General features: G+C 40.3%; 2 protein-coding genes across 2 annotated transcripts in view; one reads left to right on the forward strand and one right to left on the reverse strand.

Moving 5' to 3' along the window:
- Positions 1-2,606, reverse strand: part of NHLRC2 (NHL repeat containing 2) — a 30,781-nt gene extending 28,175 nt beyond the window's left edge. The window contains exons 1-2 of the mRNA XM_063163168.1: positions 2,444-2,606; positions 473-625 (exon numbers count right to left, since the gene is read on the reverse strand). Coding sequence (XP_063019238.1) covers positions 473-625; positions 2,444-2,606 — 316 coding nt within the window. The remainder of the gene's footprint in view (positions 1-472; positions 626-2,443) is intronic.
- A 458-nt stretch (positions 2,607-3,064) lies between these two features.
- On the forward strand, positions 3,065-17,502 carry DCLRE1A (DNA cross-link repair 1A). The gene is made up of 9 exons (XM_063163169.1): positions 3,065-4,170; positions 5,696-7,204; positions 7,628-7,761; positions 8,954-9,072; positions 10,577-10,720; positions 11,607-11,752; positions 12,674-12,828; positions 15,991-16,132; positions 16,752-17,502. Exons 1-9 carry the CDS (start codon positions 3,756-3,758, stop codon positions 16,916-16,918), a joined length of 2,931 nt encoding a protein of 976 aa, XP_063019239.1. The 5' UTR covers positions 3,065-3,755; the 3' UTR covers positions 16,919-17,502.
- The last annotated feature ends 904 nt before the right edge of the window (positions 17,503-18,406 follow it).

The raw sequence follows: 18,406 nt of genomic DNA on the forward strand, positions 1-18,406 counted from the left end.
TTTTGTTATTCCAGTTCCAATGGAAAAAAAAGTGTTATACATCCTACTCCACCACCTGTCTATATCCACCCTACCACCTTCACTATATTCTTCTCATCCACCCTACCACCTTCACTATATTCTTCTCAGAGCTGGCTTCTCAGTGAAGGAAAGAAAGTTACCTTTCTTTGAGCCTGTATTTCACATTCTTGAGTAGCTTTTTGAGAGTCACCTTATTTATAGAGGCATCAGATTTGGGCTTTAAGCACATATCCTGTTTGCCTAGCTACACAGACACTTTATTTAACCCATTTAAAAATGTGATGGAAGTACACACAGTCACCTTTTTTAGGCTACTTAAAAGATTAGAAGACATTTTTAGACACCCCTGAAATACTGCCAGCAGTTCAGTAACCAGCAACAAAGTGACTCAGCTCCTCAGCCTGCAACAGTGCCAGGAAATTCTGTTCTGAGCCAGCCAAAGCACTTTTACCTTTATCAGAGTACTGGTGCTCTAAGGCATGGAGGTCAGGCAGCAGGTGCAAGCAATTGATGCAGCAGTAAGTGAAGAAATCCAACACCACAACTTTTCCACAAAGGTCTTTGTGGAGAGAAATAGGACCTTCAGTGTTTAACCATTGCAGATCTGGAATTCAGAGAACAGTGACAGACAGTTAGGGGAAGGGTAGGGAAAGGCACCAACACCACACAATGTTCCTGGTACTTTTAACCTAAACACAAAATTAAAAACAAAAAAGAAAGAGAAAAAAGAGTTTGACATCCCTCATCCTTATGTTCCGCAATTCTTCATAATTAGTAAATGAAAATATTATCAATAAGATTCACTGTCACATGAAAATGTAGTTTGTATTTTTATATCGGCACTTTTTAATTGAAAGAACATGTAAGCCTCAGAACAAATTTCACACATTTTAAAACATGATCTACATTATCCAACAATGCCATTTGGGTAACAATCAATTATTTAAAACTCACAAAAAAGCTACTAACAGTTTAAAAGTGTTAAACTCTTAATGATTTTTTCCAGCAGTTCTGTAAAGAACTGATTTTAGAGATTGGAATATTCTTGATTTTCAAAGGTATCAATTAATTCTGTCACATGGGAAGAAATACAACTTTTTCAGATTCACACAACAGTACTCCTGGTCATTTATTTTAAACAGTTGACATGAGACATGAAAACATTCTTTCCTCCTCTGATCCCATTACAGGTATCAAGATAAGGAATAAATATCTAGAATGTGGTCTGCCAGTACTATCTCTTAGCTTTTCTGAAAATTATAAAAGGAAAAGACAGTTATGATAAAATGCAAAGCTAACTGGTTTTTGAACTTTCACTTTGACAGCTTCAGAAAATAAACTCTTACAGTTCCAGAAGCTATTCCTACTCAAGTCAGCAGGAGGCTTGTTTTGTGTTTCACTAAGAGGAGGACTGTTCTCTATCTCTCTATGTTTATAAACATAAATGGATGCACACACGATTAGCTTTGGTGAGAATAATGAGAATAATTCAAGTATATGCACTACTCCCACAGTGTGGGAGCTTTGCTGTCCACTTTTCAAAAGAAAAGGGTAGTTTATATATTTTACATAATTTCTCCCCTTTTCACTAGAATTAAAATACCTTTTATAGATATGGGGTACTTATTTGAGCTGTTTTTAGAGGAGAAAATAAGCCTTGACAGAACACTGAAACAATAGTAATGACAAAAGCTAAAATTCAATTTAGGGCCCCAAATCTAGACAGAGAGAGCATTCCTTTTTGCTCCACAGGTTAAAATCTGTAATTCATTCCCATGATATGTGTGATTTTAACCCTGAAGCCCACCTCCTGAGCTGTCTTGCAGTGTGATGTGAGCTCCCACAGCTGCAGGGAGCCTCTCAAAGGTTACAAACACCCTGAGCAGGACCTGCAAGATCTTACATTTGGATTTCCTCCTTGCCACAAGGAGAGACAGAAATGTGTGAGAGGGGCAAACCACCGAAGAATGACATCTCTTTCAGCACAGTTTGTATTACCCGGGGCATGAAAATTGGCAAGCGCTAAGGCTAAGTCATGGAGCAGAGAGAGAGCTGGGGAACATCCTCAGGGATGCTCCGGGAAACCAAGCGAGCTCACAGAACGCAGGGAGAGTTAGCAAGGCTCTCACTGTGACCACAGGCGACAGATAGAAATTCACAGCACAGATGGGAACAGATTTAGAAGAGCGCCTTTACAAAACGTGTTTTTTTCCAGCCAGTACCACGGAGAGGATGTTTAAAGGGGTTCTTTTGCCTTGCCCTTCGCTCCTGGCGCTCCCAGGAGTGCCATCTCCTGTATTTCAGGTGTCATTTAACCAGCGGCTCCCGGGGCCGGCCCTGCCCGCCCTCGCAGGCAGCGGCAGCTCCAGGCAAAGCCCTCACGGGGAGAGCCCCCCGGCCCCGCCCGGGCCGCGCCACCCACCTCCGCCGAGCTCGGGCACCGTCAGGTCCCGCTCGCGGCTGTCCATTTTCTTCAGGTACTGGTAGACCAGGTTCTCCTTCTCCTGGGCGGTGTCGGCGTCGAGCAGCGCGTACTCGAGCTGTGTCTGGGCGGGCAGGAGCCCCGCCAGCCCGCCCGCCGCCATCGCCGCAACCGGGCGCTGTTTACCGGCCTGGCGCTTCACCGCCGCACATTCGGCACCGCCCGCGGCGCCGGCGCGGAAAACCGCGACTCAAGAAGAAAATAAAGCACAAAGTACAGACACGTAATAACTCGTCTGTCTCAAAGCCGGAACTCCTCACGTATTCCGTGTTTTTACGTATCCTTGGTTTCCACAGCAGCACATTCCCAGAGGGAGCCCGCGGTGGAGATTCCCGCGCAGCAGATTCAACACAGCCAGTGTTTCCCGACAGGCTGCTTTATCGTTTTTAAGATGTAAAAATTGAGCAGCGCCGGAAAAAGTCGAAATCAGGCTCTGGTAATTTAAACGGTGGGATGTGGGGCTTTCTGCGGGGCATATATGGGAGAAGCGGAGAAGATGAGCGACAGCCGCGGTGACGAACCTGCGGAAGCGAATGCGCGGCCACGGCGGGAAACGGCGGAGGAGGCGCCGGGCGCGGGACCGGCGGGAGCCGGGAATCCCAGGGTGTATCCCGGGATATTGAGGAGCACCGGGACATCCCTGCGAACATTCCGGGATATTCCAGAGCACCGGGACGATCCAGGGAATATCCCGGGATATTCGGGAGCACTGGACATCCCTACGGGCATCCCGGACACTCCGGGGCGCCCGGACATCCCAGGGAGCAGGGAGGTACTGGGACACACCGTGGAGCAGCACCGGGACCCTCTGGAGGAGCATCCCGGGACACCCCGACGATAATCCCGTAGCTGAATTCTTCCTTGTTTTGTTTTAAAATTTTTCCTGCTCGGGCAGGAATTTTTAAAGTCTTCCTGCCCCCGCATTGCCGGGTGGAGCTGACGATGCTGAGGGCAAGCTGAAGGAAATGGCTCAACCTGGAAGGATTTGCAGAGTCAGGCCCTGTGTAACAGGAGGAATTGCAAATCTACAAAGAGAGGCTCGTTGAATTATTTTTGGGATAGGATCCACCATGCTCCTGTCCCATCAGGGGCTGCTGCTTGGTTTGTGGGCCAGTGTTGCTTTTTTAACATGGGCTTCTGGAGCTTTTCCTCAGATAGTGAAGAGTGGAGGGAAGAGTAAATATATTAGTGGGAGGAAAGGCAGGTTTGTGAACTGTTGCGTAGAAGAAAAGGGAATATTTAATGTGTTGACATGTCTGAAGATGCTTTATTGGAAGAGGACATTTGGGAGTACAAATCCATTAGGAAGCGAAAGCATCAGAGTAACTCACAGAGCATCTTCACGCCTGTGCAGGAAGTAAGTGTTGGCAAGGGCAGGCCAAAAAGAAAGAGAAATGGAAAAAAGAAATCGACAGAAAAAACTGGTACTCCTCAGAAAGCCAAGCAGAGCTCACAGGCAGGTCAGGATGGGGATGAATGTAAAGAAGAGAGCAGTGTGCACTCCCAGGACAGTGTGGGCAGCCTGGCAGAGCAGAGCTCACAGAATGCAAAGCCCGTTCACGATGGATTCTGTCCCAGCTGCCAGATGCCCTTCTCTTTGCTGTTGGTCCAGACGCCCCAGTGGCACGTCTATGAATGTTTGGAAACTCCAGGACCCATTGAAAAAGGTATGAATGGAGTAAGAAAAAAGCCTTCAGAGAAAACTTACAGACTTCTCATGAAATGTTGCTGTAAACCTCGTTTTTATATTCAGCTCAAGATCTGAAATGGTAGTTGGTATGATTTTTATCGTGTTTTATTATGTTGTTATTGATCAGTCCTATTTTTGTACAAAATTTTTGCTTCTTTGTGAAAAACATGGAAATCTGACATGAAAATCTCATGTCAGAATCTAATCTCAAAACTCTGAGAAAGTTTCATGGCTGTTTATCAAATTCTAGTGCTTCATTCAACAAACTGAAGGTGCATATTTAAAGTAATGAAACCTGTTGCAATGACAGTGTCAGAAAAGAACCTTCAGGCACAAGGGTGCTACTTTTGACATGAAGCTTCTATCTCCTTAGGTGTGGATTTTATTATCTTGTATTCATGTTGATATGTGATTTGTTCGGTTGTCTGTGGACATTTGGAAGATGAAATATGCCAATTTACTTAAAATGTTACCTTGTGGCCCACTATGATTTAGAAATATTGTATAGAAATAGAGCCTAACATTCCTGTATCATAAGAAAACTGTTTTATTTTGAGCTCTGTACAAGAAGAATAAAACTGACACATTCCAAATACTAGTTTCATGGGGAAATACCAATCTAAACAGTTTCAGGTATCCAATTTATGTCCTTAGTACACCTCACAACTTTTGTAAAACAGAAAGCATACAGTCAGGAAATGTGAGTGAAGGCTGTTTTAAGTAATAGAACCAGCTTTTTCTATTTTGATAACATTCCTTGAGTTTTCTTCTTTGGAGCAATGACATGTAAGTCCTTTCATGCTGATTTTGGCAGTGCTTTTAATTTAAGGCAGGTGTTTTAACACCTCATTTCTGTCTTAACAGGTGCAAAATCTTTCTGGTGGGTTTATGCATTCACTTTAAAAGCCTGAAAAGTTGGGCTGGCAAATTGTTACTGGGAAAGGTCTAGGAAAGTGTTATGGATGGTTTTTTTTTTCCTAGCATCTCAACACTGAATGTTCTTCATATAGGTAAATGCACAACTTTTTTTCTTTTTTTTTTTCTTCGTGTGTAATATCAGATAATTTAAAATGGAATTTCAGGTCAATTCAGAGTTGAGGTTTGGTGGTTTTGTTTGTTATTTGTGTTTGAAGTGTACTGGCTGTTTCTGGTGCCACTTCTCTGAGCTTGTTACTTGAATATAAGACAATTCTAGACCAGAAGCCATGTGATTGAAGGAGCTCAGCATTGTAATAGGGTCAAGTTGTTAATGGGCTGTATAATTCAGGCATAGTGCTGTGTGAGCAGCAGCTGTTTGGTTTTAGACTGGAAGCTTCTCATTACTCAGGTCATAGCAGTGGTGGCTTGAAAATTACTTTTTATTTGTGCCTTCTGACCTCCAGCAGCTGTGTTTATAATAAAAGCTCCTAAATGTTGTGTCACATGAGATTTTTATTTTAACTGTGCCAACTGTACTTGCAAAGGTATTGTCACATTTCACTTTTGTGTGACTCTTTCCACAGAGTGTCCTGATGGTCTGCAGTGCACCTCCACCATCCCATCCCACTACAAGCGTTACAGCCATTTTCTGCTTGCAGCAAACAGGGCAGGGGAGTACCTTGTAAACCCTTTGGGAACCACTGTGGACATGAAGATGACATGTGCTACTGCTGCAAAGCCCAGCTGCTCCCCAAGTTGTGCAGAGGAAACCTCAGGGGAGGAGAAACTCTCTATTAAAATAAAGCACGCCCCAAATGACAATGGTGCATCAATGGTACGGAATTCACCACAAATGAGGTCTCTAAATACAATTAGTGGAAGTACTTCCTTTTCTGCAGGTGTTCAAAAACCTCAGCAAACACTTCAGCTTCCAGAGACAGCAGATAATAATTTTAAATTTGAATTTTTTGATTTTGCATCCTCTCAAGAAAGTGAGACAGGAGAACATCTGTGTGTGGAGAAAGATGCAAGTCAGCCAAGTCTGCTACAGTCAGGAGTGGACTTCAATGACTATGGAATTTCATACTCACCACTAAGTACGTTTGAGGAAAGTGAAGAGGAAGAGGAGGAAAAAGTAAAAGTATCACAGACTAAATTATTCGAAGTGCAGAACTCAGAAGAAGACTCCGACTCAGAAGAAGACTCCGATTCTGTGACATTTAAAACACTTGATGAACTCCTCTCACAGAGGAAGCCTCAGTATGAGCATGCAAAAATGGAAAATTTCATAACCAAAAAACCCCTCTGTGGGGAAGAAAATACACTGGACCATGTAGATCCTCAGCAAGGGGTGGTAACCAGTGGATCCTCTTCTGCTTGTAGTTACAGGGAGCCTGAACAGCCAGAATTGATTTCCTCTGCTGCCAAAGCAGGAGCCACAGAGTCAGAAGATGCTGGTGCTTGTGCTCTGGGCTCTGCATATGTGAGTCTTACTGGTACATCATCACTGCTAGACAGAGAAGATGCTGGCTCCCTTCTGACACAGAAGAGTAATGTTTTGAGGGAGCCAAGTAACATTTTAAGTGGTACAAATAAAAAGACTGCCGGTGCAATTGATAAAACAGCTCACCGGGAGAGTTTGCAGACAGCAGAGGAGAAAAAAGGAAATCTTAGTACAGCTGCTGTATGCTTTCCCAGCCCCACCTCTTCTAAATCAGAGCCAACTCTTTCATTAGCAACTGTGAACACCAAATCCAGTCCTGCCAAAGAACTGAAACAAATGGACATTGGTGTTTTCTTTGGGTTAAAACCCAAAGCAAAGGAGGAACGCAAAGGAGAGGCATGCTTGAAGGAGAAAAAACAGATACCAGCTTCAGTATCTCCTAATGGAAAGAGGCCCAGACAGCAAAAAAGGAAGGCTGAGGGGTCTGTGGGAGATGTGGAAGCAGTTTCAGAAAGTTCCAGTAAAAATGAAGCCATTGCAGATGTACCTTCTGGTGGCCAACGAAGGTGGAGAAAAAAATTTAAAGAATTACCTACTACAGGTGAAGAACCAAGAAAGAAACACTGCCCCTTCTACAAGAAAATACCAGGTGAGAGGTAACTTGGTTTTTCTTAGAGGTTAATTTATTTTGGCTGGAGTGTTGTGTTTTTGTCCTAATTTTAGATGTCAGTATTGTTACTCCTGATAACTGCTTTCTTAAATGTGTCTTATTTGCTTAACTGGTTGCCATCTGTATAAGAGAGCAGCTGAACAACATATTTGGGAGGCCTTTGAGAGTATTTGTTTGTGAGCACTTTGTGAAAATTTTATTTTAGTTTGTGAAAATCTCCTTTTGCCACTGTTGACTGCTACACAAAACACATTAATCTTTAAATGGCTCCTTCGGTTGTGTGCAGAATAACTATTACCTTTTAACTGGGAAGAAAGGAAAAAGCAAAAGCAACATCTGATTAGAAATTGGTTCTGGACTTTGCATGTTTACTGGCTGGAGTCTCTTCCCTCTTTGCTGTAGGAACTGGTTTTACAGTTGATGCCTTCCAGTATGGAGAAATTGAAGGCTGCACAGCTTATTTCCTTACTCATTTTCACTCTGACCACTACAGTGGACTAACAAAAAACTTCAGGTTTCCAATCTACTGTAATAAGGTAAGGCTTTTCAAGATTACTAGATACCATTATATCCATATGCTTTTGTCCTTTTATATCCATCACTTTTGGAAGTACTGATGGAAGTAAATAGAAGATCAGTGGTTGGGGTCCTTTACTGGGTCAGTGGATATGTACAGGGGAAAGTGCATTTTGTTTGTGTGAAATCCTTACCTTGATTTGACTGATCAAGAGGATTAATGAAACTTCCCTCTCTAGATACCATGAAAAAAAATCAGCTTTAAAAAGGACCTGTAGAGGTCACATGGACCAATTTCCTGCACAGTGGAACCTTCAAAGTTAGATCAGACTGCAGGGAGTCTTTTGTCAGTCAGATTTTGAACATTGGCCAGATTTTACTATATCTCTTTGCAACCTGTTGCAGTGCTTACTTCTTCTGGTTTTTTTGTTTGTTTTTGTTTTTTTTTTCCCTAATAATACATTTGAAATTTCTGGTTTTGCAACTTGCCGTTGTAGTTTGTTTTTTGGTTTTTTTTTTTTTTTTGTATGTGTGCATCATGAAGAATCTGGCTGCATTTTCTCTAAACTATTTCAGTGATGGAAGTCTGAAATAGATTCTGTATGAGCCATGTCTTTTCCACATTAAGCAAGTGGAGTGATTTCAGACTGATGCTTTGTGTCCTGTACTTTGGGCTGCTGAATGACACGACTGCCATTAGCTGTTGTAGGTCCAACCAGCTCTTCTTTACTTGTTAACATGGTAGGGCACCTTGCCTAACCAGCACATCCAGAGCTTGCATAAAAAAAACCTATTTATGGTTCATTCTGGCAGTTTTCTGGAATACTTGTGTCCTGTATTGCTTTTGCAGTTGGAGTGAAAGCTGCCCTCCTCGATAAGGTCTAGGGTCCTGTTACCTGGAAACAACTTCACTTCTTTACAGAAGGTTTTACCCACCCCTTTCTCTTAACTTGACAGTGTACAACAGATCTTCTTCCCCCTTGTTTCCCTCCTCTCTGATTCCAATCCACAGTCTGTTGACAGGCTTACTATCTGAAGACAGCTTTTCTCAGTTTGCTTTATGAGATGTGAAATGCTGCTGAAAGGCTTGGATATACCCAGGGCCTTATAGTTTCTCTCTAAGCCAGTCTGGCTTTGAGAGCTCTTGTTTCTATAATGAACAGTGCTTTTTTTCAGCCTTTGCTCCTGTTTTAAATCCTGTCTGTGTTGCAGATAACTGGCAATCTGGTGAAGAGCAAGCTCCGGGTGCAGGAGCAGTATGTCCACATGCTGCCCATGGACACGCAGTGTGTGGTCAATGGGATCAAAGTGCTGTTGCTTGATGCCAATCAGTAAGTATCACTGCATTCCCTGTGTGGAGAATTTCTTACAGGTAGTTAGCTTTTGAAATAGGTGAGTTATCTCCAAAAATGAAACAGGGATTTTTTGAATTTAATTAATTTTTTTTTTTTGTATATGTTGTGTTAACCGCATGTAGCTCCGTAATTTTTGTTTGAGGGTTGAATGATTTCCTAGTGGTCTGATCCCTTCTGGGTTTTGGTGTCTAGTTGGGAACCTAGTAGATTTGATTATCAGATACATTAGGTTTCTGTAGCTTGAACTGATGATATGGAAATCCTTAGCTAAAGAAAAATGTGGTACTTTGGATCCTGTGAAAGACATAACCTAGGTAACATTATGAAAATTGGACTTTGAAGAAAAGCCTGTTGAAATCTGGACAAGATTTCTACTGAATTTGGTGATAAAGGATGAGATTTTGTCTGTTAGACTGGCACTATGTGGTAATGCTGGATTTAAAGTTCAGTAGCACCTGACCTCCAGTCCTGTGCTCTTGTTCTGCCTCTTGGTACTTTTTTTTGGCCATGGGCTAGAGGAAGACTCCCTGCCCTGCAGTGCATTTATTGAAATGCAGGACTGTCACAGCTGGTTTGAACATTGCTTAGTGTAGGATTTGTTTATACTTGGAGAGATAAAACTCCATTAAGTCCTCTGAGAACCATCTCTAGGAACAAAGGAAGCCTTGTTGCTTATGTAATTTGTATAAATCTCATTTTTCCTCTTTGTCCCTCTGATTCTTTGCTCCAATTTAAAAGCTGTGCATACCTTAGCTACAAAGTTCAGCTTCTTGATGAGTTCACCAGTTCTGTCCTTTTAACTTAATTTCATGCCAGTTTTTCTTTTTTTGAGATTTCATTTACCCTTTGTAGGTGACAGATATCTAAAATAGTCCCACTCAGGTTTTCCAGTCTTGCCCTTCAGAAAGCTTTGTCAAGCAGCTGCAGAAGGCACAATGGATTCACTGTCACCAGTAAGGGAGTTGTATTTATAACCAGGGGCTTCTGGATCTAAAACAACATTTAAAATCTGCAAATAGAATTTAGAAGAAAATGCTCCAATAAGTCTTGTGGGAAGAGAGATGAATCTGCAGCAATATAATTCTGTTTGTCTTGAGCAAGAATGCTGCTTCTCTGGTGTGCTGTTTCCTCTTTGAATCAAATAATAGAATGATTGCAGCTGAGGCAGGATCTGTGCCATGCCTGCAAGGTGGGGCATCCCAAAAGGCAGGTAATATTTGATATCTTTACTGTTGATGTGGATTTTTTGTTTCTTCTTCCAATCTCAGGTGAGAACTCAAACTTGTGTGTGGCCACAGGATTAGCTGCAGAATTCCTTTAGAAATCAGAAATTCCTAGCTAAATTAGTCTGTATAGCAGCTGTGATTTAAAATTCTGTTCTGTCCATGTTTCTACTGCTGAAGGGTGGTCTATCTCTGAAAGTAGTTTATCAGTATAGAGAGCTGACATAATTTGTGTGGGGCTTGTTTGTTTGTTTCAGCTGTCCAGGTGCAGCAATGATCCTTTTCTACCTGCCAAGTGGGGCTGTTATTCTGCACACAGGGGACTTCAGAGCAGACCCTTCCATGGAGCGCTACCCTGCTCTGATGGGCCAGCAAATCCACACCCTTTACCTGGATACCACGTGAGTTGGCTGGAAATTGATTTTTTTGTTGTTTTTATTCTTAGTCTTTTCAGTTTCGTAAGGCTTTGAACCAAATATGAACCAAATAAATGTAATTTTAAATGACATTGCTGTGGTAACACTTTTTACCTCTATTTAGTGTTGAATAAAAGCAGAGATTTATTAAAAGTATGTGTATGTGTAGGTTGTTCATTGGTTATGCTGTTACATTAGAGAATGAAAGTGGGTGGTGGAAAAGAGGCTGAAGTATTTGCTCAGGTCACCAAATTATTTATAAGAGGTATTAAATTTAGGGTGTCAAAACTCATACATTAAATGTTCAGGTTTAAGGAAGACTAGTTTTCAATGGATTAACTCTATTATAATAAGAAGTGTGAAGGAATTCAAAGGTGAAAGAATGCCAAAAGCCTGAATCAGTTTTGGGAGTTTTCATTAGACCTTCCTCTGATTCATTTATATAAAATTGGTTTTGTGTGAATGATGACTAATGCCCAGCTGCAGACTTTCATTTCTGTTCCATGTGTTTCTGTGAATGAGTAATGACTTACATTATGGTTTGTGTGTGTGACAAAAAATAGATATAAGGATATAATCAGGACGTGATAGAAATATCAAGCTTGCAAGAGCACTTGGTATTTATGAAGAAGAAAATATAGAATTCATTACCAGAGAGTGAATAGTTGTAGAGAAAACAATGATATTGGCTCAGTGTGATTTTTTGTTGCAACAATTTCTGGGCACCTCAGTGTTTCTAATAGAGTGTTATTTTATAGAAGAGTATTGTCTTTTTCACTTCCTGAGTACATGGAGTTTTGAGGGCCTTCATGGCAATTTTAGATGTCTTTTCTTTTGTAACAAAGTGATCTATTTTGTTTCCCTGCCCCAGATACTGTAGCCCTGAGTACACTTTTCCTGCCCAACAAGAGGTTATCCAGTTTGCTGTCAACATTGCCTTTGAGACTGTGACTTTAAACCCACGAACTCTGGTTGTCTGTGGCACTTACTCCATTGGAAAAGAAAAAGTTTTCTTAGGTATGTAAAAGAAGTGTATTTGTTTAGTCTGAATGTTCAGATATAGTGTAAAGAAATTGAATGTATTTAATAATCCTTCTGCTATTTTTTAGGTTTTCTAATCAATAAGTTTTAGCTTTCTGAAAGAAATAGTGTTCTACCATGTTTGCAGCCTTCCCCCCCACACTGAATATACATGTGGCCAGTTTATATAGTAATTGTATGAACCTCTTTGATTGTGGTGGGAAAATTGCTAAGAGCAATTAAAAAATAAATGAGGTCTTTATGACTTTTTTGTTCTTCATAATTTCAAGAAACAGCAAAAGGATGTTATTCTTAGACTTCTATTTTGAGCTTTTCCTTCCAGTTTATATTATATATCTGTTCTGACTAAGAGAAGATCTTGTGTGCTATGCAAGAGAAGATCTTGTGTGCTATGCTTCACTCAGTTACAGCACCAGGAGCCAACATGATTGCCCAAATGTCTGCCTTAGAGCAGGCAGATGTGCACCATTGTGCATATTTAAAATCATCAATACAAAACTTACTCTCGCTGAAATTTAGTCTGTCTTCAGTGTGTGTGGGCTGTTTGTCACATATTCCAAAAACTGCACGTTTCTGGCATTTGGAATAAATACCAGTTCACCTCAGTAACATTCTACCAAAGAAATGTAACTTAGAATTTATCAAGGTAGTTTTCCTTCTTTTTCCAATTGTTATACAAAATTCTGCTGCTAAAATGTAGGGGACAAAGGTTTTTAACACCCATTATAGGATTCTCTTCTTAATGTTAGAATACAAAACACTACATCCTGTTGAATTTGGATTTCTTTTCTAATAGTAAAAATTATCTTGTACAATAATCAGGACTATGTCCAAAACAAGCCAAAAAAGAACTCTTACAATTTTCTCTATCTGATTTCTTCCTAATGAATCCTGAAGCAATTGCTGAAGTTCTGGGCTCAAAGGCAAGCATGTCCCGTGACAAATACAAAACCCTGCAGTGCTTGGAGTCAGCAGCTGTCAATTCCCTCATCAGTGTGGACTGGAAGGGCACTTTGCTTCATGTTCTTCCCATGATGCAAATTAATTTTAAGGTAAGTTCAGAATATGGGCTGTTGATGAACGTGCTAGTAAAATTCTCTTGGCTCTTCCCAACCAGTGCTGTGTTTGGTGCTTTTTAGCCTCTTGTCAGATCATATTTATTTAGTGGGGCTTTGACATGTAGCAATACATTGAAAATGAAAAGCAATTAAACATTAATAACTTCTCCAAACATGGTGTGGTGCTTGTACAAGGTAAGGTGAGGCTTGTTCAAAGACCTGCTTGTTGCAGTCCTTTTTGAAGTGGGTTTATGTAATGACTGCCTGATCTGTCCTCTTAGCAATTAATATATTGTGAAATGGAGTTCCTGTTTTCAGCCTTTTACCTGGTCCAGTGTAGGAAAAATCTAAAAGGATTTTCTGCCTGTGAGCCTCTGTTTTGAGGCAGCCTATGAACATGGCCAACTACCAGTTCTCTAATATTTTTCACAAAAGCAAGTTAACTGGTTAATTTTAAAACATGATTTCATCTAAGTTGATTTCAAATGCACATTTGGTTGAGATTTGAGACATTGAGTTTTGTTGTTGAGCATTTTTTCTGGGAATTTTTTTTTGTTTGGAAAGATGACTAATTCCTAGGTTATTCTAAATAGACAAAATACTGAAGGGCAGTAAGGTAAAGCAGCAGGCTCTAGATTAAAGTAACCTGTAAGGAGGAAAAAAGCCGTGGCTGTTTATACCTTACAGGCTTGGATTAATTTTCCTGTTTTGCTTCAAGCCTGCTGTGCCATCTCAAGCAAATCCTTCAGACCAAGATGGTATTTAGCTGCAGGACTAGTCAAGGTCAGAATTGACCTAAAAAGGAGTAAAAAAGGCTATATGGTTTGGATGGAGCTGCAGGAGATGGAACTTAGTATCTTAATGCTTTAACTTTGTTCCGTGATGTTTCCCGTGGTGGAACAGAAAATGAGCAATGGAAATATGTATGGATTTATTTTTAGTGTGTTGTGCTGTCTTAAACAGGAATTGATTTGAGTTTCTTCTGCAGATTTCTGGGTTGCTAAGTCTCCATGTCCCAGCATGTGTGGATATTCACACAGCTGGGCTTTCAGGGGGTGGAGGAACCCTCAAGGGCAGCTTTACTTCCCAAGGGAGGCAGTTGTGTCAGGCAGGGTCTCACCTCTGACATCAGGAGGCTCTAGACCAATCTCCGGTGTGACAAAAGCCATGCCTGGACCCTGAAAAGGAATTTTAAATGCTTAAAGATGAGTTCATATGATCATTTATCTTACTTTTGGATTTGAGATATATTAAGAAAATATTAAAAAAAAAACCCAACCCAGAGATGTGGTACTTCACTGCAGTATTTGGTTTTACCTCAGTAAAATGCAGGGATTGCTGTGTGTGCTGACAAATGGCTGTTCTTGAATAAGCCAGATGAGTTTAAGTGGTGTTAGGGCTGGTGGTAAATGAAATATTTAATCATGTTTGAGTCTTTTCCCATCTTGTGGAATCTGTTTGTGTACACTGCTGACTTTAGTGACACTCTGAATATCAGGCTGTCATGGTGATTGAAGGAGGTTGGTGTAGCAGTGAAATACATTTTCCATTCAAAAGGGTGAAGGTTTGGAGCAGTGTTGGCTAAAGCAATAAATGAAGAAATTGGAATGTGTATTTAAAATGGACTTGTTATGAGCAAACACAGCAGTCATTTGTTTTGGGGAAAGAGGCCATCTTTTCCAAAATGCATGCATGGTTCTTTTGCAACAAATAATTTTTTTGTGACTCAAAAATTGAGGCTTTTGCCTAACTTGACTGTGTGGTGGAAACTTTCCAGGGAACTGACTTTTGTGGGTCTATGAATCTTTCATGTTGTTTAACGCATCAAGGTCTTGTACTGGCATTGAGGTGAGACTTTCAGAAGTGAAAGTGATTGAAATGCAAAAGCAATGTTTTTATATGCTTGAAATTGCATCCTTAATGTGACTGTTGCACACTTGATTTATAACAAAACTTAAAAATGGATTAGCATTGTTAATATAATAATCATTGCATTTGAAGTACTATATTTAGATTTCATTAGAGCAAGGGGAGAAAATATGTGAACAATTACCTTAATCTATGTTAATGCTCCCAAAATGAAGTGTGAAGGAGAATTAGGCTGCTACAGTTATACCTTTAATCAGATGAGGACTGAACATTCACAGTGTGTTGAAAGTCACAGCAGTGAGCCATAATTCTTGTTGCTGAATGAAATGTCTTCTGTGTTAGGGCTTTTAAAAATTCTTTTTTGTACCTGGTTTGATGGATTTTGTATGTTGCTACGGGACATTGTACTGAAGGTGTTGTTAAATGTGGCAGCTTTCTGCTGCCCTGTTTTAGAGTTCTCAAGTGTCTGACAGGTTAGATAATTTTCTGTCACAGCCCATCTATCCCCCTCTACCCTCCTTTTTAATAAGACTTTATTTTATATTCCTCTCTCTCCTGCTAATATAAAGTTTGATTTTGAGTTCTGTAACCTTGTAGGGCTTTCAGATTAGGAATTTGCCTGTAAGATTTTATACAGGACACATGAAATTGATTTTCTATTTTTAACTTGAAGCGATACTGACTTCACTTTATGCAGGCATAAGATTGTACGTACTTGGAAATTTTTTCAAGGTAATTTCCTTTTTAGAGTGAGAAGATGAGAGGTCCTTCCTGTCTTGGAGAGGTGGTAAAACATGGTTTAGTGCTCAGAGCAATACTTAGCTTGTGCACTGGCTTGCTGTAAGTTTTTTGGGGTAGGTTAATTAAATCTGGTTACTTGTGGGCATAAGCAGGTGTCAAAACCTCTGTGATGATTTTGCCCTGAAGCAGCATTTCACCATCTTCTGTCTCCACTCAGCTGCTGACCTCTGGTTTAGAGGAGGAGGTGAATGGTTTGTGGAGCAAGGTCTATAAGATGATGTGATTATTCCTTATGTGTTCTGATCTGTAGTGCATAGCTGTTCATATGTACTTAATTCAGATGAAGAAACTGAGATCCTAAGGGACAAGTTGTTTTGCAAATGTCAATATTTGTCATTAATAATTGCAAGGTAGATGATCGTTGAAATTAAAAAATACCAGCAAATGAAAATAAAATGCAGTCTGAATCCTCTCCATCATGAAATGGCCAACCTTTAGTCTAATTAGCTATTTAATGGGATTAAATATATGCTTTTTTTTCCACAGGGCTTGCAAGATCACTTGAATAAGTTTTCTGAGAATTTTGATCAAATTCTGGCTTTCAAACCTACGGGGTGGACCTACTCTGATTCATGCCTTTCTCTGGAGGATATCAAGCCCCAGACAAGAGGAAAAGTCACTATATATGGTATAAGAGTGGCAAAGATTCAGTACATTTGGCTTTGTGTGGATGCTTTTCCTATTTTTATTCTGGAAATTCCTACTGATTTTGTAACTGCTGCTTTTTCTGGTAACTCATTGAGAAACTGAACAGATCTCTTCAGGAGGGATCTGTGAAATGAGTAATCGAGAACACCATAAATGCAGATTTTTACATACATTTTGTACCCACCTTGTCATGCAAATAAAAACTTTCACCTGATACAGGTACAGACTTCAGGGATGGAGTCTTGGCTTGACTGATGCTGGTGGCAGTGTAGTTCCAGAGCCAAGATTTCATTCTGTGTCTTACTTGTTTCTGAGAGAATGTGCCTTCCTCTCTGTTTTTATTGGTGGGTGGAGCTAAAACCCTTAACATCCCTTTAACCAGGTCACTGATGTTGCTTAGCTTGCACTGATGAATGTTAATGCTAGGTAATTTTCCTAGAAGGGAAAATTGGAGGGAGGGAGGTGTTTTACCTTAGCTATAAACTTTAGATCCCAAATAGGAATTGAAAAAAACCCTTTTGTCTGAAGTATTTCTTAGCTGGAAGGCTTGGAGGAAGCTCAGTGGCCTGACAGATGGCTGTGATTTGTTTTCATTTCAGGGATTCCTTACAGTGAACACAGCAGTTACCTGGAAATGAAGCGTTTTGTTCAGTGGTTGAAGCCACAGAAAATCATCCCCACTGTCAATGTTGGTGACTGGAGAGACAGAAGCCTGATGGAAATGCATTTTAGAGACTGGATGACCGAGGGCAATAGGCAAAAATAAATATAAAGAAGAATGTATTTTTCAAAGGAAGTAGACTGGAATGGGAATTGAGTTCCTGTGAGTTTTATATATCTCCCTTTTCCACAAAGCTTTCTTTAGGGAGGACTTAACTGCCATTCTTTGAAGAAAGATAAATTTGGGAAAAGAAAAAAAAAGCACCTTGCTTTCATGTGTATCTACTACTTTTTTCTTCCCCATAATATACCATTTTTGCAAGTCCATATTTTAGGTTATTTTTATCTTACTCCTTTCCCCTGTTCTTAATTCTCCTCAGGTTGTGGAGATGCTCAGATGTGTAATGCTGGGGATTCAACAGTCTCCAGGATAATTTCTGAAAATAAGTTATTGTAATAAATGAGACAATATTAGGCTTGTGTCGCATGCTGTCAACTCAGGCTTCAGAGAAGCTCATTTTGTGAGGCAGAACTGACTATTGTGATTTAAATATTGTTAAAAAAACTTACCTTGTGAGAGAGTATTGACTTGGGCTCCTGCAGCATATGTACTTGAGGCAACTGTTTACAAAAGACACTTCTACATTCTGCTCGAGATTTTTTGATTTCGAGATTTCACTTTTTTTTTTTTTTTTGTGATCTTTTTTAAAATAAAGAATATATCTTATGCCTATGTGTTCTTTCTGAGCAAAATGCATTTTATTTCAGTGGCAGGTTTGCTAGCCTGAACAACCTGTCTGCACTGTCTTTGGTGAATGTGCTGTGTATGTACTTGTCTGAAGTTGCTCCTGTGTCCTCTGCAGAGCCAGATCTCAGCAGGTGTTCAGAGCACAGAAGTGGTTCCTCACCATGGAATCCCCACTGGGCATTGCAGGGTTGTTTATATACAGGTTGTATATAAACACTGGGGTTTGCAGGGTTGTTTATATACAGGTTTGTCACCTGAGTTCTGGAAACACAAGAAAGGCAAATACTGGCACTGGCAGCAGAAAGGTAAATTTCACTTTGCATTTTTGGCCCTAATTCTTAACAGATTATCCAGTGCTGCTTTTTTTTGCATCTGCCTGGTGTTTATGTACTGAAGTATGTGGGTGCATGCAGGCACACTAGTAAAATTTTAATCACTAAAATAAAAACTGTTCCAGAGTTCCAGGGTGGAATCACATGTAAAGAGTCACTCCCCAGCCCCTCAGAGTAGCTTGTCTGGAATCCTCGATGCTATTTTATGTTGTAAAAACATTTTTTTAATGATCAATGCAAGTATAAACAGATCCTTGTCTCTGAGTGATGAGCTCTGTAATGTGAAGTCACTTGTTTTATTTGTCTTGAGAGAAATCAGTGAGGAGCTGAAGGCAAAAAGATTCTTTGTACTAAAAGAGTTGTGAATGCGTATTTCACTGACATAAGGCGTTGTAAATGCTTCAGTTTAATTTAAGCATTTAAAGGAATCTGAATTTTTTGTTTTACATCATGCATAGTGCTAGCTGGCTGTCACAACAACTGGTAACTGGACTGCTCATTCCTAGAATTCCAC

This window comes from Melospiza melodia, chromosome 9 (assembly GCF_035770615.1).
Source record: "Melospiza melodia melodia isolate bMelMel2 chromosome 9, bMelMel2.pri, whole genome shotgun sequence".
NCBI classification, from domain to species: domain Eukaryota; kingdom Metazoa; phylum Chordata; class Aves; order Passeriformes; family Passerellidae; genus Melospiza; species Melospiza melodia.

Coding starts and splice junctions, on each gene's coding strand:
- DCLRE1A (XM_063163169.1), top strand. CDS start 3,756: ATGTCTGAAGATGCTTTATTGGAAGAGGACATTTGGGAGTACAAATCC. Junction 7,762..8,953: donor TTCCAATCTACTGTAATAAG/GTAAGGCTTTTC, acceptor TCTGTGTTGCAG/ATAACTGGCAATCTGGTGAA. Junction 10,721..11,606: donor ACCCTTTACCTGGATACCAC/GTGAGTTGGCTG, acceptor TCCCTGCCCCAG/ATACTGTAGCCCTGAGTACA.